General features: G+C 37.1%; 1 protein-coding gene across 1 annotated transcript in view; it reads right to left on the bottom strand.

Annotated features, from left to right (window-relative positions):
• Nucleotides 1-24,402, bottom strand: part of GRIK1 (glutamate receptor, ionotropic, kainate 1) — a gene marked incomplete at its 5' end in the record, with an annotated part of 73,873 nt that overhangs the window by 33,872 nt on the left and 15,599 nt on the right. The window contains 5 exons of the mRNA XM_008949842.1: nucleotides 239-283; nucleotides 1,033-1,140; nucleotides 13,885-14,028; nucleotides 17,932-18,105; nucleotides 19,787-19,840. Of these exons, the coding sequence (XP_008948090.1) occupies nucleotides 239-283; nucleotides 1,033-1,140; nucleotides 13,885-14,028; nucleotides 17,932-18,105; nucleotides 19,787-19,840 (525 nt within the window). The remainder of the gene's footprint in view (nucleotides 1-238; nucleotides 284-1,032; nucleotides 1,141-13,884; nucleotides 14,029-17,931; nucleotides 18,106-19,786; nucleotides 19,841-24,402) is intronic.

The raw sequence follows: 24,402 nt of genomic DNA, 5'->3' as shown, positions 1-24,402 counted from the left end.
ACAGCTGACAAGAAATAAAATAATAATAATAAAAAAATATTCTGATGAGGGATCTGAATCCTGCCAAGATCTTTTAATATTGGGAATTGCTGGGATGAAACTTATTCTATCAGAAAAATTCATTCTCTCAGATAGACTGTTGTCTCTAAACTGCAGTATGAGAATCACTATCAAAACCCAAAGGATGAGTCTGAAGACCCAGCCCGAAGGTTTTTGCATCACATGTCTGTGTACAAACCTTCTTCCATACTTTATATAAATGATTAGAAACCTCACCAGCAGCCTTGGTACAGAGAAAAATAAACAGAGTGCTTCATTAAAAATGAAAAGAGAAGGAGTCTCGAGAGCTGTGTGGGAGCAATTACATTTAAAGTCTCAATTAACCAATCAGAAATTATCATTCAGATTCAAGACGGTGTATGCAGAGCAAGGGAAAACACTGTCTCCAGCTGAAATGAACTGGTGGTGTTACCTGTGTTTTGGGTTTTTGGACATGCACAGAAGCCATCTCCTAGGCAGTGGTGGAGGGAGCCCAGCAGTGCCCAACAAGAGCCCAGGTTTCCTGGCTGAGGGCCAGGGCAAGGGAAAAAGAACTAATCTAATCTCAAAATCATGAAGAATTTCTAATATCTCAACTCCTGTTGAGGTTATTACTCAAGTATCTTCTTTCCTTTTACCCTAATCTCACATTTATTAAAAGCTGTACGTGTAAGATAAGTCTTATCTATACATATGAATTCACCACATCAATTTACAGTGACAAGAATTGAAGATAATATGCACTTAAAATAATTATTTCCATTCAGATAATTATTTCTAGTCCCAAATTTCTATCCCATACCTCGAAATGCAAGGTATACACTGTAAAATAATTTTTAAAATCTTAATAGCTCTGTCTTAACTTTGACTTAAATAATCTTGAGAATAGTACTTTTACTCCAAATCACAGGAGATTCAAGCTGGGGAGAATGGACTCTCCTATACCCCTTTCAAATTAGCTTTTTGTCATTTTTTTACAAAAGATCTTCTTACCTTTTCTGTTCCTTCTTCTTTGAGGCTAATAATGTCCAAATCAAAATCCTTCCGTAAGCCGTCCGTTTTGTTGAAGGTTATGCGCCCTGTCAGGCCATCCCACCGTGCCTGTGTGAACACAAAAACATTCTTCCTCATAACAATTAGCAGGAACTACTCTGAAGCCATAGGAAATACTACACTTTAAATTAACTGTAGCACTGAATCACTTCCAAATAGTTTTTTTAAACACATGTGGCTTTGTTACTTCGCTAAAAAAAAAACAACTTTCTTCAACTTCTTTGTTATTTAGTTTCTCTTTAATATGTTTTGTATTTTACAATCAGGCACAAGCTTGTGACAGTTTATATATACTGATTATGTATGTCTAGAACTGTGTAAAGTAAGATATACTGAAAAAAGAGAAAATAATGTCTTACGTGTGCCCAAAGACAGGGCGGTTTTGCACTGCATAAGCATTGACTAAGAAATTAAAAAAGGATCCTGCTTTTTCCAAGCTTTGGGTCTGAACTTTGGAATACACTGGCCTAAAATCCACTAACCTCACTGGAGTGACTCTGTACCCCAGCCCATGACCTTTTAAGTTCTACATGATGAATGGGCAACAAACGGCAATCAGTGTTGAATGGGAGTCCCCAGAAGGTCCTTAATGAAGGAAGGTAGCTAACCATCCCAAATTACCAAGGCTTCCTCAACCTTTTAGCTGTGCATTTTCTAGTACCATACAACAGACATTGCCTTTGACACTCAGGGCCTGGAAATCCAGATTTTTCTAAATGGAGATAAATGAAAGAACAGTTTTTGTCATTTTTGCTTGATTTCTTAGATGTGTGATGGTTAAATGTCCCTCACCAACACTGGACTCCTAACATCCCAGACTTTGCTGGATGTTAATTTGCTGGACAAAATTTTGAAATTTTGTAGTGTAAGTTACACGCAAGTCTTAAATATCTAAGTATAGCATATATATTGCATATGATCAGTTTTGGTCCAAGCAACATTTTACGGTTCTGTCATTATTAAGTGAAACCACATTTTCCTTGTTTTAAACTTTAGCAGCAGAGGTTAATTAAAGTGATTGGGCTCATACATTAGTCTGTATAGCCATGATGATTCCCTGTGCTGGGCACTGATTCTTCAGTGCAGCAGAATCAATGTCCAGAACTAACTTTCTCTGCAATTTAAGTCTTCTGGACCTTGTCAAGCCCTCAGGGAGCTCACTTTCATTGAAATGAGATCTATCTGCCTCCATATAGCCCAGTTTTATCCCAAGGGCTGAAGCTTATCTATAAAGGAATGTATTTTATGGATTTCAAAATGTAGATGATTTTTATAATTTATTTTTGAGACCTCTCACATTAGGTTAAATTCTTCAAAGATACAAGAACGACTGATGATAAATGATAGTATAGTTTCTTCATGTGTGTCAGCCATATAATTCTTAAATTACAAGCTCTTCTACTGTGCACTATGATTTGATTCATTTAATTTGTTGAAGATGGATGACATAAGGAAAGCTGCATTAAAAATCATCAGATGCACAGAATGATGTCTCCTCTTAAATCTTAATTCTTGCTCTGAATATGCAGGATTTCATCTCAGATACTGAGGTGTTATTACCGCACGTCTCAGAAAAATCTGGTGCATCTAGAATCTTGTGGAAATAAAGTAGGATTTTGAAGCATGCTTGGGTAAAATAAGAGTGAAAAAGTACAGATGCAGCAAACTTGCTATGAGACTTTTCCTCTTAATGGCACGGGAACATATGAAAATCTCAGTGGTAAATAGCAAAACACAATTTTGTACGCTGCTGTAGTTAAGGCAGCAGTAGGGGACACATCTGAATGCATTTCATTGTATAATATCTCTGTTCCAGTCTGTCTTTTTATTAGTCTGATCTGATCCCCCCATCTCTTATTCATAGAGATGGAACATTTTTAAAGTATGATCTTTAGAGATCGATTCCTCCTCAGAGGGCAATTTGCTTCTGTGAAGTGCTAACGTTTATTGATTACATATCAGACGCTCAGCTGCTCTGCTAACATGATATGATCTTGAATAAAGGAACCAATATGTTATTTTTTGAAATGGTATCAGGAGCCTACATCTCTATTCTTCAAAAAAAAAAATTATTTATTTGGTCAAATGCTAGATAACTTTTGAAAACAGGCATGGGTGATTCTTCCCCCAAACTTAAAAAAATGAAAGGGAAAGATGTTACAAGCTTCATAGGTGTCTGCTTACATTTCAGCGTAGCAAAGAAGTCCGTATAGACTTTGACTAACTCGAGTCCCACTTAGGCTGTCAAATAATCACCAAAATGTGACTTAAACCATGTAAGAGGAATTGCGGAATGTTTAGCAAAAGAGTTAAATTTAAATCTTGAAGGGACTTTTCAGATACTAGTTGTGAGGCATATGCTTCAAATACCAATTGAATTCTAAATCTCATTTCTTATTTTGATTTCATTTATTTTATTTATTCTAAAAAGAATAACATTTGTGTTTGAGTCCAGTGAGCATAATATTATTTCTGACTTTGTGAGAAGTCTATCTGTGTAGCACATCTAGACAGAGAGGTGACACATCTTTCCTGATGAGAAACAAAAATTTTCCTTAAGAAACAAAGGGAGGGATGATCTTGGAACCTAAGATCCACCCCAGGCCTTCTGAAGCCTATGGCAAAATCTTCCAAGCTTTTAATGCATTTTGTCTCCTAAAGCACATTTTACCGCATGCAAAGATGGTGAAATGTGTCACTGCTCCGAAACCACAGCTATACAGGAGCACTTCTAGATACCTGTCAGATAAATCACGGACACGAGTGCCTATTAGGCACCATGTTTAGGCAAACAAAATAGGCAGCAGTTGCACAGTTTCAAATACAATTAACAAACAGAAATGAAGCAGAACTTTCTGAATAGTCAGGAACTGCATGACTGTTAAACACAGCAATGAGATTTCATGCTTTTATATGCAAAATTTATAGCAAATTTAATGTTCCTAGTGACACTTGTGTTAAATGTTACAGGATATAATAAAAGTTGAATTGGAACCTAATTATGTAATTCATCAAAAGAAATTGCTTTTTTTGCACTCTGCCCTTGCTTTAATATTAGACAAACTAAGGGAAAAATTTGAAACTCTTAAGGAGAGAACATATTTATTATTTTGTTTGTATATTTTTTAGGAAAGCTTGTAGCTTAACTTAAAATGTGATATTCGGTGACCTCTGCTTCTAACATCCTTTGTCTTAGATCTCATTTAGACAAGGTTGCAGACTGCCTCTGACAATAGAATCATAAGGAAATGCTGTTCTGTCGGGAGTTTGCTTTGCAGCAGTAGGGCAACACGGTGTTTACCTGAGGTTCAAAAAAAGGTCTCACGTTCTTCAATACTGTGTTTTATCAGATAATTAATATTCCTAAGTTGTAAAAATTGTATTACTTTCTCCTGTTTATTAGATAAAATAGAGGATTAACCAAATATGTTGACTTCAGTCAGTAGCTGAGAAGCAAACCATATGGGACCAGCAGCTACTCAGACCCTTTTCTACTAAACATTGAAAAGGCAGTAGATAGAACAGATCATAGATAAATCTCCAGTCATCCCTAAAGGTTGTCAAGTACCTGACAGGGCAAAAATATCCAAAGCAGCCTAATTAAAACTGTGACACTCTCTATTTTTACTGCTTTCAAAAATTAAGATTGTGGGTAAACAAGAAATTGAAATCTCGAGTTAAATATTCAAATTACAATATTGGTTTCCATATAAATATATTGGTGGAAAATCAGAACAACTGGAAAATGAGGCTGACTCAGCTTCTAAGAGCCAACACTCCAGAAGCTTGCTATCAATTTTACATCACCATCATACTGTCTTTAGATCAATTTCCACTTCATCATCTGGAATCAATTACTATAGAAGCCTTAGTTTCATCCAAAGCCAATCAATAACAGAAGTTCAATAGCAGAATCAATTAGTTCTGCTGCCTGCCAGACTTACTAAGGTAAAACAACAGGTTCATTTCATATTGTTTCTTTTGTCTCTACCAGAACTCACTCACATTTCCCGATTTGTATTAACAAGATATAACTAGATTAAAAACATCATAATGCACAGTGTATATAATGCATTGACTGAGTAAATATTCAGCTTTATGACATAGCCTTAATAGGATACAGCCATTTTGTAGTTACTGTATTGCACTACTGAACACAAAAATGTAAATCTTTCTCGGACAAACAGATTGCATTTTTCTTATGTGTTTTTTTTTCTTACCCAATATAATTTTATTCAAATATTTTAGTTAACTTTTTATCTTTTTATTTAGTAAACTGTTGCTTATGGTTTATTTTCTCTTCCTGAGTCCAGTGTCACAGTGACAGACACTGGAGAGTTATCTTTTAGATTAGAAAACATTAAGTTTTTCAAGACTCTTATTAAAGGATTCAGAGTGCCCTGGAAATATAAAAATGCAGAAACATAATCTTTATTTAATTTTTTTAACTATTATGTTTAATAATATTTCACACCGTGCAAACATTTCCGCTGTTCAATTGATATTCCACTTATTACAATAACCTGTGAAATAAAATGCTTTTTTCTGAACCTCTTCTTTAGACCCCTACTTGTAATTAAATAAACAATCTATTTGGAGGTTCAAATTCAGATTTTAATCTTTTATTGTTCCCACTACTCAAAAATAATATCCCCCATTTTGAACGTAAGTCCAGAGCAAATGTTAGAAGAAAACTTTTGAGATAAAAATATGCAAACCCAAATAGAAACAAAACTGTGACTATATTACTTACAAAATAACTACACGCTGGATCTGCTTTTAATGGTATAACGAGAAACTGTCGTAATTCTAAACAAATTTTTAAAATATGTAGACAAAAGGAGTTGATAAAATTTCTGAGTGAAAAGCCAAGAAGAAAAGTTATTTTAGTACAGTATTGTAGAAGAAAATGAAGATTTCTGTTAAGCTCAAAAATTCTGCATAATGCCAGGTTCAAGCCTGATCTTGTGCAAGATATTCAGATGCTTTGCATCTGCCACAGAAGCCTGAATCTTAGTATGAAAAAAATCATAAGGTGACAATAAACAACATCTTATGTGAAGACTATTCTTGGATATAAGTGCAATGCTAAATGAAAGCCTTACAAAAGCATCTGAGTACACAAAAAATGCCTACTGCAATTGACTTGAGAAATTCCCAAAATAGGCAATGAATCATATTTTGTTATTTATTTTGTAATATAGTTTTTTGTTTGTTTGTTTTTAATTTATCTGTCTCTTTCCACCCCCCACCCCCCCTTCTCTTCTATTTACGTGTAACTAGGACATTTGGAAAACTGATCCTAAAGGAATGCAATCAGCAGAGTTCTTCTACACATTTAGTGGCAGCTCGGAACAGAAATCAGTTAGCTGGACTCTTTACTATGGGAGAAGTACATTCAGAAGCCAGAGTGAAGTCTAGTCGAAGTTAAGAATATTTTCCTGTCTGCTCAGTTTCGTCAATGGGATTATCCTGACCTTTGGTAGCTTGCTTTCCCGAGTGTGTTAAAGGTAACCTACAAAGGCAAGTAATTGGGATTAATTTCTTCTTTTTTTTTTTTTAATGATGGATATATAGGCCTCATATATTTTTATGTTTAGTTCTTAGTGTTATAATCTGTTTGCTTATTTATTATCGGAAGTTACTAGACAAAAATGAACAAAAGTTAGTGATTTAACATGCATTTCTAAGTAACCACAGTTGTGAAGTAAAAGGTATTAACTTACACCACTATGATACCATTGTTTTTCCTTCTCTTTTTAATGATTAATGAAACAATTTAAAAAAAAAAAAAATATTAGCAATCACCTAACCTGGAATTCAGGAAGCATTAGTATTCAATGCCCAAATTATGTTTGCTCATTTGTCACCACACAGTGTCAGAGACATGCTAACATTATGGTCTTTTTGGACCTATATATCCTCTAAAATGAATGCATTATGTGTTTGGACTATTAGGAAATTAATATTCCTTCTGTACTGGTCTACCAAAATGAGCAACCTCAAAGGAAATGAGTCTTGTTCTGAAGAGAGACTTTACATCATAATTTCCTTTAGCCACCATCTCACTAGAACATTTTACTTCAAGTAAACATTAGCAACCTAGAGTGAATGAAGTAAAGTAACCTCCACAAGTGTTATTGTATCCATGCCAATTCAGCTTTTAAGAAAAGGTGGCAGATAAATATATCTGAGGATCTCAAATGTTTTATCAGGTGTACCAGAGTAACAGACCTATTCTTTGTAGTCAGCCTTACTTGCTTATAAAGAAGGTGAACATCTACTTTAGTTTTGAATAGATAATCTGCAATTTGTGATGAAGACTGTACTGCTTAACGACATCCAAACACAGAGGTGGGCAATGATAACCCCTCTGTTGGATCTTAGACTTATTAGAAGAGTGGAACTCTCATGGTTACAGAATTACTGACAATGATTAATGCACCTATTCAGAAGAAATCGTGTTGCTTGATAGCAAGGGACAAGACAGTGAGCGAGGTCTTTTCTCATGTTTTTGTTTTTTGAGTTGTGGTTATTTTGGTATGTGGGTTTTTTTTGTTGTTGTTGTTTTGTTGGTGTTTTTTCTCTCACTCCAAATTTTTGTTTCTTAACTACAGAATCAGATATTTCAAAAATTTATAAAACATAGGCATACCTAAACCTACTGCGGCCACATGCTCAGAATAACGCAGATCACTTTCCTACAACAAAATCTTCCAAAAACTTAAATAATATTACCACTATATATTAACCAAAATATTAATGACCAAGGACGAGTTTGTTTTAATTTTCCTTTGATTTTCTTTCCTTTTGGAAGAAAAAGCTCCTGCTTTATTAGAATTGCAGAGAGAGACGACAGATTTAAGTAATGGTGATGTTGCTTCTAGTTACAGTGGAAATCATAGTGTGCTCTGAGCCACACATCAACTTATATATTCTTACAATGAATCTTCTTATTGAAAGAGATCCTCAAGGATTGTGGAATAGAGTGAATTAGTGTATGGCTTTTCCATTACCCTGATGCAAATCTAGCATAACAGATGTAATAAAAAGAATTTCAGCATTCACCATTACAGGGTTTTATCTACCCCATTTGAAATCACGACACTTCATAGTCACTTTACTCGGAAGAGATCCAGGACAAGGACAGTTTCAGGCTTTTACTAGGCAGCACTGGAATGGAAAAGAGGAGGTGTTGGTGAGGCTTGTACTTAAGAAAGGGTTTAGACAGCTGTTATAAGACTGAGCACATCCCTGCCTTGAAACAGAGAAAAGTGTTAGGTAAATAGAGAAGAGGTATTTCTTAGCAAAGTCACAAGTTGTTCTCTGAGCTGCTTAAGAGCACTGATTTCCAGAGCAGAGGCTGAGCTTAATGCCATTCAAAGGCAGACATATGAAAGGTTATTGGTGAGACAAATTTGACAAATGAACTTGCCAAACACTTGCAGTCAATACTTGAAAGTATTCGACAAATACGTGCAGACGACAGCTTAGATGGATTCATTTCAGAGCATATGTTTGAAAAGCTTTTGTGTTCTTTTAAAGCTTACATCGACCAGATTGCTTTAAATCAATACCAGAGATGAGGAGTGGGCATCAAGAATTGGAAGGGAAGGTCAAACTTCGCAAATAATTCTTTTTAAAATGGAGAGTCTCTCTTACCATGCACAAACACTCATGTTACTGACGTGTCTGGGTTGTTACTGTTGACTATGAACTTGGAAACTAAAACTTTACGCTACTGTGTTAAGGAGATTGGGATCCCATTGTAAAAGATACTGCTCATATAGGCAAAACAATATGTAGAGAAATCCTGTTCCACACAGCTAATAGACTAAATATACTAACTAGACAAAAGTTATCATCCATCTTTTACAGAGGGGAAACACAGCATTTCCAACTCCAAGGAGTCGTCACTAAGATTTTAAGTTCTGCTGCTTTTGTTTTAGAGTGATATGGTAGCTTCAAGCATGAGTGGTGAACAACCTGATCATGTCAACATTTTGGAAGTGCCTACCAAACAGTGATCAGTTTTGTCTTATCAGATAAACACAGCACAGGTTTTGAAGTTGTTCTGAAGTGATTTGTTCATGGTTGCACAGAATCTGTGGCAGAGACAGGAGGCAAAGCCAAAGCTCTGTCATTCCCACATATCATCTTGAGTAGGAAATGTCCTCCCCAACAAAGCTGTTGTCCTGCTGCAGTGACATTGACCCACTGAGCAACAGAGATGACAGGGAACCTGTGGGGGTGTCATGTGGTGCAAAGCACTGTGTCATTTCCACCTGAGATAATGGGATCCAGGTGCTGGCAAATCTGTGGATGAGTGAGTAGGAGGTTGTGCAGTTGAGGAACAGATTGTTTCAATGAGAATACACTGCTCTTCTTTCAATGATGTTCTATGTTTGTTTTAGATTTAGTTATTGTCAAGAATTCCTTGAAAATTACATGTGATTTGATACCAGTTAATCAAGACTTTATGTGTTGCTTTCTGTCTCTTTCTCAAAATGATAGTCAGCTCATCAAATTTGGACAAAATCAGTCCAGATACAGTTGTGCCGTTGTCAAGTCATTAGTTCTGTTTTCTGTTCCCCACACTGGAGTTTCCCAGGAAATCTAGCAGTCCTGAGGATGATTGCTTGCTTCCTCTGTGCCAAGAGAAAAACAAACTGGCAGGACATCACTTGCAGGGATGGATCAGAATGAGAGAGTAGGAACTTGCCATCCATCTAATCTGCTGGGTTTATGTCAAATAGTTCAGAGATTTAAAGGATATAAACTTTTAAACATTTATGTGCTAAAAAAACCAAGCCAAACCAAAACAAAAAAAACCCCACCAGTATCTGAGAACTGCAAAACAACACTAAAAAATGTCAGCAAACAGAGAAACCTACTACTTGCTTACTGTAGATCAACCAAGTCTAGAATAAGTGTCTATATAGCAGATATCTCAGGGCAAAGAGGAGCTTTTAAATCATGTGTACACTCTCAGCACAGGTAATGTAGATATGCAGCTGGTTTTGAGGGCAAGTATGGGCTTGTGACTAACACACTGCATCATCTTCACTCAGAATTATTACAAGTTGAGCCAGAGGCTTGAAAGATACACAGTTGGAGTAGTCCCTGTATGGCCAAGTCCATCTATCTTGTTGCATTCTATGGTCTTTAGTCTATATAACGGAGTGATTCAGCTCAGATTGTCAAGATCTCTGTGGTGCATGTCTTCCCAGCTCTTTTTGTGGTGATTGGGAATTATGACATCTGCCTGTTTCCCAGTCTTCCTAATTATGCTGACAGGAGAGGCCACTTTTTCTACAGAACAAGGGCAATCATTTGCTTAAATGCCTTAAGTTTGGAAGAAAAGATTCCAGGATTTACATTCTTCTATATATAGGATAACAGAGGGGTCTTTTCTCTTTTCTTTTTGTAGAGGAGAAACATGAAATAAGAACATTTGTAGCAAATATAACCAAAACACAGAGTACCACATTCTGAATTACCACATTTTCAAAAAGCTGGCAAAATAACAACCTAAGATAATAAACATGGCCCTATTGCATAATTTCATTTCTTGAAGCTGAGGCAGTCACTGCCCTCTTGTACAGAGAAGGACCAGATATATCTTTTTCTTTTTAAATTAATTTTACTCTTGAAGAAGAGTGTCATCCACAGAGCAGACTCACACAGTGCTAGAATGTGTTCAACATTTACAGTACTCTTCCTATATAAATAAGCTAAATTAAGGTCTCTTTTTAAACCTTTAAAAATGAAAAATGATGTGAGAAATTAATTAAGCTTCTTCAGGGACTTAATTTTATTAAACCTTGTCATTGTTGCAGGCTGGAGACATTCTATGTGGCGTATAACTTATTACTTATAGAAATGAGAATCAACAAGCAGAGGGCTAGAAAACTGTTTATAAATTCTAAGAAAAGAGTTTCTTAAGCTTGAAGGTATCTGAACAAGGTTGGCTTTCCAGTCTAACTGGGACATCTTCACTCAGAAGAATTATTATAATTAAGTATAAACAGAGTATTGAAAATTTTATGGACATGGTAGTGCCTGGATGGCAAGTCCACTTATGTTGTTGCTTTCTGTGGTCATCACACTAGACTACACAAAGAACAGGCTCAGCTCAGAGGAGTTGAAGAGTTTTTAATGTCACACCATGAAAGGCAGTCTGTTTCTGATTATGCAATGCAGAATCTAGATGGATGGCTCTCACTCCTGGTCTTTACTAACTTTACTACATGCTTAAACTGTATCTTGTCAAATAACATAAACTGAAATGTAGATGTAAATGATTTAGTTTTCTTTTAATCTTTGAGATTTCTCTGTGTGATTCTGTTTGAGGGGATTTAATAAAGTCACTCAAAGTCTTGAATCTCTATCTTCTAAAATACTTTATATAGTCACTCTTTTAATTGTTACTGGATTTGAGTGAGTGGAACGCACATTGGTTTAGATGATAGTTGAATAACAGACAATCATTATATTGGGGCTTATCTAATGCTTCAAAGGGGACATGACCAGGGAATTTGATCATGCAATTGTAAACATCTGGTTTATGTTTACACACATTTTCCTTTTAGGGAAGATGAAATCAATCCTTTCTCTCCCTATTCCCTCTCTGAAAAGAGACGACAATCTCCTTTTTTCTTTTTGGGCATGGGTAAGTTATACTCCCTGCAAATGTTTCCATAAGGGCTAAAAGATTAAAATATAATTTAGATATGAATGACATTAGGTCATCGAGAGACAAAAGCTTCTGACAAGGATTTACTTTTCATTAAAAAGATCTTAATGAACTGTTGTAGAAGAGTCTTGATCCCAGACAGTGTATTTTATGTAATATCCTCCTTTGTGGGAACTAGCTGATGACCTCTCTGACCTCAAAGCTGTCCTCAGAGCTGGGGGCATTTGGTCAAGCTTGCTTTTCTCTGCAAATTTCCAAATGCTTCTTACAATCAGCATTACCTCATGACATCTTTAGATCACAGACTACTCTTTTTGTTGCTGTAATTGATATTCTCTAGCCTCAGACATTTTTGCTAGTGCTTTTCTCCTGTAGTCTTGCTGGTAGATCTTCAAGTCTTGGTCATTAAGAAAAGGTGGCAGTACATTTGCTACTGTTGTTACCTGGTGCACTTACCTGAAGCCCTAAGGTCAAGAGAGGAGTTTTCTCACATTAAACTAGCCATGTTTTGTTTTCACGTACTCTGAAAATTCAGAAACTGACTCCTATGAGCATTCATTCAGATCGGCATGAATCAGAAGGCAGTGTTATGCTCTAGGATGTCCACCTTCCATTTGCTTTCAGGAAGAAGTTAACTTGTGTGTACCTGAGAACCAGATATGACCTGAATCTTGACTTCCCAACAGGATGGTGTAAGGCTGAAAGAAATTAATTTGCCATCTGCTGAGTGAAGAGAGAAGCAGCGTATGAGCTACTGTACGTGTCCAGAGGTTTTCCACCATAGCCTCTGCTCGTGTCCAGGCAGACTCTGAGGTCCTTTCTGTTACCATCAGCCTGACATCTTATAGCACAGGCCCACAAAGCAAGTGAGATGACTGTAGTTCTTATCACCACTAAAATAAAATGCAAAACCCCAACATGGAGTCATCGAAGTACTTAATAACCTCTAGCACCTGCAGGACTCATTGCAAGCAACCTCTTTGTCAGAAAGCTGTTTATTTGGACTGCAATACAGAATATTTGTCTTCAGACTAGTCTGTAAAATTCAGCCAGAGACAGAAATATTGTATTACAAAGTATTAAAATAAAATTGGATTTTTGTGGGCCCAAACTATCATTCTGCCTGCTTGACTATTTTCTATGTACCTATCCACTTGATTCCTAATTTATAAAGTTATCTTGTTGAACAAATCAGATCCTAACATGAAATAGAGAGGTCCAAATGTATTTGCTCTTTAGTTTCCAACACCTGTTAGAGCCTTTATGGGCAATGTAGTACTGTCTTCTTAAACTTTATCCTCTACTTTTAACAACCACCTGTTTTTGACAACAACAAAACAGGAAGATAGATTCTTGGAGTATTTAAATCAGTGTTTTTACTGACCATGAAAGACACTATCTGCCAAAAGACCAGTTGTTAGCTCACATATCTCACTCCATACAAGGGAAGTTAGCTACACAGGATAAATGTGAACTGTGTAACTGTTTAAGCGTTGAATTGGATCTGCTGAGGTATGTTAGCTACTCTTGCTCAAAGTTTTTATTCTGGCTTAGGATTCAGGACCATTATGCTATGTGTTTAGTATTGCTCAAAATAAGTGGGTCACCACTGCAGAACTGTGTGGGTACATTGAATGATACAAAGTCTTTTGCTAACTTAAAATTTCATTATAGTTTTTTTTAAAAAGCACCAGAAATTGTATGAGTAGCAATGGTTTTCTTTTGATTTCTAGAATGGTTGTTAGTTATCACATATTTTTAGAAATCATATGCAACCAAAATAACATAATCATAACATTAACCAACCAAAAATACGGACAGTCTTATGATGCGTTAGTATGAGGTTTTACCACACCTGCATTTTAGCACTTTGGTTTTTTTTAAAGACCTGATAAATTCTCTGTCAGAATGCAGGCCACAGACTTTTGTCTATAAATTAACATTTCTCTGCTAGGAAGGTGAGGAAGAATTTGGAATCTGAGTGCCAAAAACTGGAATGCAGCATATGACAAAGAGCAGGGAGCAACAACAAGAGCCAGTGCAGTAACGAAGAAAGAAAGGACTATGCTGACCATAAGCAGATGGTCTACACTTGCCTCTTTTATCAGATTCATAAATCGGGGTCCAAAACGCCATGGCTTGTGTCTGTGGCATTGCAGGGAGCTGACAGTCATTTGGGAGGCACGCTGGGAGGCCACTGCTACCATGTAAACAGCATCATACATCAGAGCTGCTTCAGTCTGAATGGAAAAAAAAACAAAACAAAACAAAACAAAACAAAACAGAAAAGTTTTCTTTAATGTACATCTTTGTTCATGATCCCTACTTCTTTTTGTTAAGAACCATTCCCTTGGCCTACTGTAATAGGAAAGGCCACTAGTGGGCTCTCCACTGAAATCTGAGGTAAAAAAAAAAGAAAAAAAAAAAATTTTGTTTTTCAGCTTATATTAATTTCAGAATATTTTCAGGTAAGCATTAAGAAGAAAAGTACATCGGGTAGCTACAGGAAGAGAGGGGTCAGTGGGTCCAGTGCAGGAAGGAGAAAACAGGTAGATCTGTGGCATTGCTAGGAGCTTTAGGAAGACTCAGGTGATAGAGAAGCCCAGGTCCAAGCATTCTGCAACACTCAGTCTTCTACAATTTCCTCACGGAATTGGTCAAAGACTTTCAGCACCTCAGGGTATCATTCAAAAGAACCATGCAGGTGCTCAAGCCAGTCTCTGCCTAGCCTGCAGGTAGGAGTGACATGGTGGCATGGCATGGGAGTGGGGGGGAGGTCTGCCTTCATGGGGCTCATACTATGTCCCCACTGCTGCTTTTTTTCATGGTGCTCGTGGGATTGCTTTCTTCCTCAAGACATGGACAGGCCCTGCTTGACAGCAAAATCAATCCCACTGAGTACCTGGTAGGCATCCCACCTGACACATATCTACTTCCTTTCAGTATCTACTACCCTCAAGGATCTTGGTTTTTGGCAGAAATATGTGAAACGACCCCATCAAGATTTGGCCAGGGCTGTTCCCCTGCCATACATATCATGCTGTCTTAAAGAGAGGTAAACTGTCCTTTTGAGGGGCCTTTTTTTATTATTGAGTTGGACTTAATACATTTAACTTTTAGTTGTCTAAGACAGGACAGATGAATACAACCCTTATACACCTGAATATTATTAAAATTACTGTATGCTGGTTATGCATCTGTGTTTCTTTTGAGAATGGATTTATTAGTTTAAAAACATGCTCAATAAGCCTCAAACTGTGATCACATATCCTTGTACCCTTTATCACTGGGAAGTTTTAGAAAAATCTTGCCTGCACCTTCACTGTGCTTCAGTGCTGTCATGTGTGAGGTGGGAACAGCCATGTTTTGCTTAATGCACAGATATGCTGTAAAAATGAAATGCTTACCTTTCTTGTAAAGTTATTGAATAATTAAGAGGTGACCTTAAGAAAAAAGTATTAACACTGCAGATGAGAAACTGGATTCAACTATATGAACTGCAAGGCTAATCCATTTTTAACTCCTTTCCCATGCAGTTCCTTTGGGAATTTGATAGATTTGATTCTTTGTCTGTTTCATTTACCTAAGTAAATTACAACAGCATTAGTCTTACCAACACTGTGGGATTTTGCTGGCAATAATATGTGCTCTGAATTTATCAACTAATCTTAATATACTGCAGTGAGGAATTGCTCTTGACACACTAGTCAGGATCTGCCTAAAACAATGCTCCCACAATCAGAGCAAATTGAAAGCATTATATATAGTGAGGCAAGCAGGAGGAGACTACAACAGCTGTTCTCAGTATCAAGAAATTTAAAACAGATAATTTCTTCCAAGTCACCCGAGATACTAAAGGCCTGATCCAAAATCCCTCAAAATCAATGGAAAGATTTCCATCAATGTCAAGGGACTTCAGATCAATTTTTACATTAGACTGGGAAGATGTGCATTCAGGATTGAATTTTACTTGAGCACTGGAGTCCCAGTCCCCCTCTGTTCCAGGCCTAGAGATTCTGGATACACTTGGTGAAAATTCTTCCATAAACCTCACTTTGAATACCTATCTGGAGTTCACCAAAGCTTTTATTTTGTCAGATGTTGTGGTTTGGGGCTTGGAATGGGGTCATGACCTTCCAGCAACTGGGAGGACCCCAGGTGGGTGTGAAACCATTGTATTCCCTCCCCTTCCCACACACACTCTGATAAGAGGCAGGGAGTGGTTTCTTATTTCACTCCTGCCTTGGAGCTCAGAGAGGGAGGTTGTCCTTTCACTCCGTGGGACCCTGGAACCATTTCTGAGGGTTTTGTATATTTTATTTTTTGTATTATTCCCCTAATCTTTGTATATATTATTTTCCTTACCTCCCTTTTTTCGTTTTCTGTTCCTTGTTGAACAATATACTTCATTTTTTTTTCAAAAGTGTCTCTCTCTCTCTGTGGGGGGAGAGGCGAGGACATAGTTCTGTTCCGTGTGGGTCCTGCCCTGAACCCCTTTTTACACGGAACCAGGACACCAGACTTGGCTATTTGGATGTTGTGCTTGTGTAACTTCTTGGTCGTCCATCCTGCCTTGCAGCAACTGGAAGATTATATTACATCCCTAAGCTTTTTATTTCTCCTTTTATTATTGTTCTGCTTGAGGGCTTGGAGTTACATGGAGGAATAAAAGGTCATCTCATTTTCTGAAGCAAACTGCCTTATACTGATGTCTGTACTTCTGCATAAGAAGAAAGGGACTAAGAGTTAGTCCTGGAACTTGTTTTACTGATTTTTGTATGCTATTTACATTTTTGCAAAGAAACCCAAATATCTCATTAGAACAACTATGCCTCTATGTGCAATTTGGGCATAAAGTGGGATCTGAACTCAAAACTGTCTTGGTGATGTCCTACTGATTCCCATAAGCTGTCATCAGGAACAATATAGCATGGACTTTAGGGGAGAAATCCTAAATTAACAACAGCACATGTAATCCTGATCTCCTTATACTGTGCAGCTTGTCACAGTCCTATTGTCTAATGAAATATAGCAGTACTGAAGCTCTCCATCAAACTGAGTAAGTAGAATTTTCTACGAATATTTAAAAATACCACAGCCAACTAGAAAGATGCTTTCCTTAGTGCTCATGCCATTTCAGAGCATCAAAGACATTAAGACATTATAGAAATGCAAAGGAGAAGATAAAGGTCTAGTAAGGAGTCTGTTTTTCCAAGTTTTACAGTTGGGTGGATGCAGGTGAATAGCTATGTGTGACACTTGCAGGACTTGTGTCTTCACATCAGAAGTTCCTAGAAGAAGCTTTCTCCCCTGCTTTGCATATTGAGTGAGCACAATGGCACTGCTAAATAAGCAACATTTTTTTTTTTTTTTAAATACTAGTGATAGCAGGCATAATGCATTTATCTTCAGGATGGTAGGATGTTTCAAAATTTTCCCTGCAATCATCTGCAATAAAGTCTATTTCATATCACTTCCAATTCTACTCAGTACATGAGATACATTATCTTATATTGCGAAAAGATGGCAACCCTTCACCCTGCAAAGCTGAATGGAGTCATGCTGTCCACATAACTGTTCTTGTTCTTTCTGTTACTTCTTGAGGGAGTGGTAAGGAGGAAATCCTGATTTCCTGGTTTGATGATACCTTTCATTTATCTTTAAATTATATATTAAAAGCCAGAGTTGCTGTAGATGGTGGCATGAAGAGAAAGGGCACTTTTCCAATTTAAAAATGCTATCACCTGCCCACATGTACAATATCTTTCCCTGCAGGTTATAAATCGTACACCATCTCTGAAAGTTTTTATTTCCTGTTATGTTCTTCACTCCATGCAGAACATTATAAAAGAAATGAGGCAGCAGTATATATATATTTGACAACAGTAAGATGAATGATGCTAGCTGGAGGCACTACGACAGAGAATTGTCACACATCTCTGGAGCTACCCAGGAGTGGTTTGTCACACAACATTAATTCACAATGCCAATGCGCTTTTGTGTAGAAGCAGGTGAATGGGAGTCTGTTTTGGAGATGCTGCTTCAGCATTTGCATTGTGAAATTGGGATAGGTTCACATCTGCTAGAACAGCATTGCAAAGAACACCGTAGGTGCCCATGTATCATTTTGGTTGTTGACTTACTGTCATCATGCCATCGAGGAGGCCAGTCTCTGGTTTTGGTGGTGCCTGCAGACGCTCCATTGACCATTTCTCAATGACTGATGATACGTGAGGGTTCTCAATGTTGAGCAGGCGAAAACCTGTCATGTTTACTCCGCTGTATCTGTAGGGTTCCAGGTCTAATGCAAATAGATCCTAAATCGCCATTAAGAAAACAAACAAAACTAGATGTAGTACTTAAAAAATTATGTTTTTCAGAGTGTAAAATTAGGCTTAAACTGTATTTGTTTTCAATCCAAAGCTCAAGTGCTGTTTTTTTTTCCCCCCTGTCAATGCTCTGCTTGCCCTCAAAGCCTAGTCATGACTACTTCAGTTATAAATCTAAATAAACCAAAACTGTGTGAAATTTATGACAAGCCACATATCTAATTTTTGGAATATAAAGATCAGTTACCCACAGCAACACTATTTTGCATCCAACCTATACAACAGTATCTAATTTTAATTTATAACAATCCTCTAACAGTGTTACACCTCTGACAAATCAACATGAGGAATTGGCTGACCAATGTCAAGCGTGTTTCTCAGCTTGGAGAAGGAAAATTCCAAGAGATGTCGATAGTGATACACTTCTACTACTTAAGAATCCCATTTTTCTCCTGCCTTGCCTCCTTCAGGTGACTTGCAACAAGAAAGTCTAATGGATGTGTCAGGCCAGTGCACAGTAAGTCCATGTGCTTCAGTGCTCAGTGTTTACAGGGCAGGAAAATAATGGATTTTCTAAGTAATATAATTGTGCAGCATGCTCCACAGCTGTATTTATCAGACAGTGGAAATATTATAACTGCTTTTCAAAGCCTGAAGGCTGTTTTCGAAACAAGTTTTTGCTGAACCTGGCAGGCTAATAAAATGACAAATGTGTTGGTTGTGGTTTAATAACACATTGGAATGTCAACAATTACAATACTACAATGCTGAGATACCACCAGCACTGCTTACTGCTTGTTCTAATGTGCTTTCTGCATTCTTATGCGTATTGTTGTTGGTATGTACCATTTTATATTAGATTTTTTTACTGTATTGTTTATTGTATAGAACTGTAAGTTCCACAGTAAATCCTGAATTTTCACATTTTTCTTCATGTTATAATGGCCTCAAAGAGAATTTCAGGCTAATACTTTAAGTTCCATTTTTTGACTAATGAATTCACTATTGGATTCAAAATGATTTTTCACTTCCACATAAAATTTTGTATGAAAAGGAAATAAAGAATAAACTGATGCACATGATACAATCCAGCCCTCTAGGACTGTTCTAGCAGTATTGATTCTTTGTTGTGTTTCTAGCCTACAATGTAAATGGACATTAAGCATGAATTGAGTTATATTTATATACAGCATATTAGTTAAAATACAGGAAAAACGTGCTGAAAGAAGTGTTTAGAGATTTATACCATAAAATAGAATTTAATAGATTTCTTTTACTATAAAATTCCACAAATGATTTTATACAGATGTGATTTTGTGGGTTTATAAGTAAATTGTACATTCTAACGATGAACCACACTGCCTGCAGTGCTTGACCTCAGCTTCACTGCAAAGCCATTCACTCATGACTTTGTTTCACTCCCATCCACCTGTGCTGATGGCTCCCCCTTAAACACAATACCGCAATTAATTCTCATTATTTTAAAGTATTAGCCAACCCCACAAATACTGCAAAACAGCTTCCTTACGCGAGTCCTGATATTACTAGGAAGTGTTAGTACTCATTCTCCAGGGATTTCTTTGAATAATGGCAACAAAAAAAACCGGAAGTTATATGTATCTTTTCTGCAGCAGAGAAAATTCTCCCCCAGATCTTTAGTGTTCCTTACCAAGGTTGTAAAAAAGTAGTGGTAGTATTCGGTCATCATTCCCATAGAAAGAATCTGTTGGAAGAGATTGAAAAGTGAATGTAGCTTACTCTGGATGTTTTCAGCGTATTTCACTGTCTTTTGAAAAGCATGGGTTAATCTGAAACAATATGTTACAAGTCATGAAAACTTGATTACAATAAATGTTACATTTTTCTTCAGGACTAAAAATTATCATATGGTATTTAAATTAAGTTTTTTATTATATCTGCTCTGGAAAAAGATTACAGATTGCAAAACTTTTAAGACATGAAAAATTAATAGTGACAATGAGAAGCTGAGGGTTTTTTTTAAAGTTAAATTCTTTAGTCGGTAGTTTAGAAGTGTTAAAAAGGAATTTACTAGCAGATGACAGAATTTGTAAGGAAAAGTGTTTAGGTGCAGGGGTTTTTATTTTGCATCACCATATAAGAACAAGGCACTTGGTGAGTGCTCACTGAAGTAAACAAGAAACACAAAAAGTAGAAAACTTCTATACATGCCTTTTGTTACACTTGAGGAATGCAGGTCTATAGGAGGTTGTCAAAACAATAGAAAGGGTTTCTTGTCTGGATTAATTTTCCAGTCAGACCTTTCAAAGATTCACAAGGAAAGGATGACATTTAAATGCATACTGACTGGCCACTTCAGGCAGAAGAGGATGAAGTTTTTATTCTCAGCCCTCACGTTGCAGGAAACTTCTAGAGGGATGTGTTTTTTCCCTCTGCCCTTCTTCAAAAATCATTCTGAATGCTTACCTAAAACACCCCTGATGATGTATAACAGGATGCTCTACAGGTTCAGCCCAGCAACACCTGTGCTTGTTGCAGCATCCATGCATGTATTACCATGATGCAAGCATTTTGCCCTCTCTGGGATCTTGTGAAGAGGAGGAATTATGAGCTAGGAAACTACTGAAGAATTAATTAGCATGACAGTAGGACAAAGGTTAAACATTGTTTAATCTTGATCACAGTAACATAAGCACCTGCTATTAATAGCTTTTTAGGACACTTTTAGGAGTGGAAAATAGTGTGATCTGGCTTGCCAAAATTCTCTTCTGTGGCAAAAGCCTCTGAAAATGAACTGTGTGGTTGTACATTTTGATTCCTCACGTGCAAAAAAAAAAAAAAAAAAAGAACCTGAGGTTTCTAAGATGCAGTAGATAACAAAAAGAGCTACACATTAATCACAAGCAACAAATCCATTTCCAGACACTAAAAAACAAGTCAGAAGACAAGTATTTTATTAAAATGCTCCACCGAATTTAAATGTCAAAATTGCCTATTTTATTTCTTACATTATTAATCCTCTTCTATTCAACTTCTTAGAGTTATTTCATTATCTATAGAAACGACAATCTAGCAGTGCTGGAGACTGATATTCCTTCCCTATTTAAGCACAGAAAATTATATACGGCAACATCAACAGAAACTTTTGTGTGTTGTTTCCCAGCTGACCTGTCTGGATTCAGCCTGCCCCCTGGAGCCATTGGTTTTCTGTGTCTAAGGTCCCTGCTATGGGAAGGATGTGCCAGTCAGGATTTTTATGATGCAGGTCTCTTCTGAGCTGAAACTGTATTGAAATAACCTACTTACTTCATGTGGGTCACAGAGCAGCCGTAAGGTAATAGAAATGCACTTTGAGCCGGGGTAAATCGTTACATGCCTAGATTTATTTGGTACTCTTCAGGAAGTTCGTAGTTGGTCCATGGACTTACATTAATATGAACACAAGATCATACTAATAAATGCAAATAAGAGGGTACAAACACCCTTGATCCAGTATGGTTTTAATTTTAGCTTGAGATAGAGGAGTCATGAGACATCATGTCTTTTCACTTTATAAACTACAATCTGCATGTGCAGAAACAGTAAAACAATGGAGAACCAAGACAATGCTAAACCATATACTGCCTTAAAATACAACTTTACATTAACTGAACAGATACATTAAGTAGAATGATTATAAAGTGTGTAGCCTGGTTGTTTGGGAAGCGTTACCTAGCTGTGCTGCTGCAGGTACACTGCTACTGGGTATCCAGCTAGTTAATCCAAGCTAGCCCTGTTATTGCTTTCCTCAAAAATTCAAGGGCATTAGCCTGAGAGGAGTGTTTGCCTCCTGAACACATTTTTGATTAAAACTTCTTATGAGAATATTGATTCCCAAGTAATGTGCTATAAACAGAGCTAGCAGGACACACATGTGTGTGTGTGAATAATAATGATTTCAAAAGTCATGCTGTAGAATTCTCTTTGTAAACAAAACAGAACCAAAACCTTTGAAAACCAAAGGCAGTTACATGTAAAAAGTGAGGTTCAGCCAGCAGTGTCATCTGCCATAATCAAGACACAGGTTCACAATGGCAATTTCTGGATGGGTGCCATGGATTTGCCAAGGACCCTGAACTCAAGGACTCTGTAAGAGATGCTCACTGAATTTTTTCCAGAGAAAGTATTACAGCAGCCCAGAAAAGCTTAATCAATGTATCACATTGGTGTTTTCTCTATTGACAATGACTCGATTAAGATACAAAGCTACAGACAACTGGAAGAGAGCTTAAAAGTGTCATACACACATCACTAATGTCCTTGTCTGGTTAAGGAATAAGAACTGGTGCTGCATCTGTCCCAGGCTGAGCCTTGATCTGCCACTGAGCTCTGCCCTCTCACTTAGTGTTGATCACAAGACCAGCTTTAACAGATTGTCCTTCCCTCTTGCAATCATTAAGGCAATTAGTTAACCATTATATAGCACTTAGACATTGTGACATATTAGATCTGTAGATTGACCAAAATAGGGTGTTTTTTATTCACAGCCCATAAAACTTTATAGTAATAACCAAATGTTTTAGGGTAGCATGGTCGCTAAGCAAAATTCCCAGTGGAGGAAGATCTGATGACAGTACCAAATGCCCATTTGGAAGGAAGGCATTAGGAAAGCAGGAGGTGAAGAAAAGTTAGAGCAAAAGCAAGAGGAAGGCTGAAGATCCCAAAGCATTAATGAATTCTGAGCCTTAATGACTCAGATGCTCCAACTTGTATAACTAGGAGAGTTGCACTTGTGTGTTCTCAGTAGAAAGGACTCATGCTTTTGCAACACAGCAGGTACAAGGAGTGCAGCTTCTAGGAACTACCAGGAGAAAGACAATAAAAAAAGCATGGCAGGAGCAAAGACTCCTCTCAGGCTGGGGCACCTCTGAAGGACCTTGCAGGGTAGTTGCACAGGCTCTTTCCAGAGAGCAAGTGTCCTTCACACTCCAGAGAAAATTAACAAAGCAGTCCAGAAGAGAGAAAAAGAAGCAACAAGATTGGTTTATGTGTATATAGCTGCCCATAAGAAACTAGAGTACATTCCTATTTAAATAACTTTGCATGTAATTATTGAAATAATTATGCATCTGATATAAATGTCCTATTTAAATAATAACAGCTTTTACTTACTGTGGAATTTAGATGAATGTAAACTAGTGAAACCATGCTAAAATATTCTGCATTCCTCTTGCAGATCTCCTATCCTTCCTGGCCTTTATAAACTGTTCCTCAGCCAAACTCAGATATGGGTTGATTTACAGATTATCCTGGCAAATAAGATAAAGAGATTACAATCTCTAATCATCCATTTCAGATCAGATATTTGGGCTTTGTCTTTCACAGACCTGTACTTTTATCTGTGAGTCATGAACTGCAGTGTGAATCTGAACAAATATTAGTGGTCAAAATATATTTACCAAGTAAATAGGGACTGGGTAAAAATATTCTGTCTTATGTCTGTAAATCTCTTTGAACAGCCTGCTTCTGGCTTGCACAATATCCCAGCTACAACCTACATTTCATCTTGTAAAAAATCACCACCTTGTTTAGAGTTAGTGTCAGTCTTCCTTCAAGGCGGGCTGAAAACAGAACGATGGTGGAACATATTAGCAGGAACTATATAAAACAATTTGCTTGCTTTCACTTTGCATTTTCCTTGCTCATTGTGTAATTTCATGACCATTAAATGAATGTATCTCATTATCCAATTAATTAGTGACACCACTGTTTTCTAAGATCAGCAAGATACATCACAATGAATCATTGTAATGAATGAGGCCCTTTGCCTCCTTGCTTTTCAAGTGTTTGATATGAAAGGTTTATGTTGTGTTTACAGTGCTTCCTTGGACTCTGTAAACAGCTTAACTTGGATATGACTTAACTCATTGGAAATCTGCATCCCGCTCCATCACAGTAGTAGTCCAGCTGGAGTGGTAGAGAGTTCCTCCAACATTGATATGAGACATATCAAGAAACAAGATATATTCTGCAATTACTTCAGGAGTATTAGAGTTGAGCTGGAAACATGGACCATGGCACTAGGGCAGGATGAATGTGTTTGCTCAGGGCCCCAGTCAGCTATGTTTGGCTCCTTCTGCTTCCTGAAGAGATCCCAGGGAGCTAGGGCAGCAGCATTGCCTTTCAAACTCCAGTGTGGACATGATCTCACAGTATCAAGACTGAAAGCACTCTTTAAGCTTTGAAAGTCTGCTTGCATTTGCACCACTCGGTGATTTTTCCAAGGAAGAAAAGAACAACGATAAGTTTATGTAACAAGTTCAGCTT

This window comes from Merops nubicus, unplaced genomic scaffold (genome assembly GCF_000691845.1).
Source record: "Merops nubicus isolate BGI_N331 unplaced genomic scaffold, ASM69184v1 scaffold5651, whole genome shotgun sequence".
In the NCBI taxonomy this organism is placed as follows: Eukaryota; Metazoa; Chordata; class Aves; order Coraciiformes; family Meropidae; genus Merops; species Merops nubicus.
Note: the sequence above shows the minus strand (reverse complement) of the source record. Positions and strands in the feature narration are given on the sequence as shown.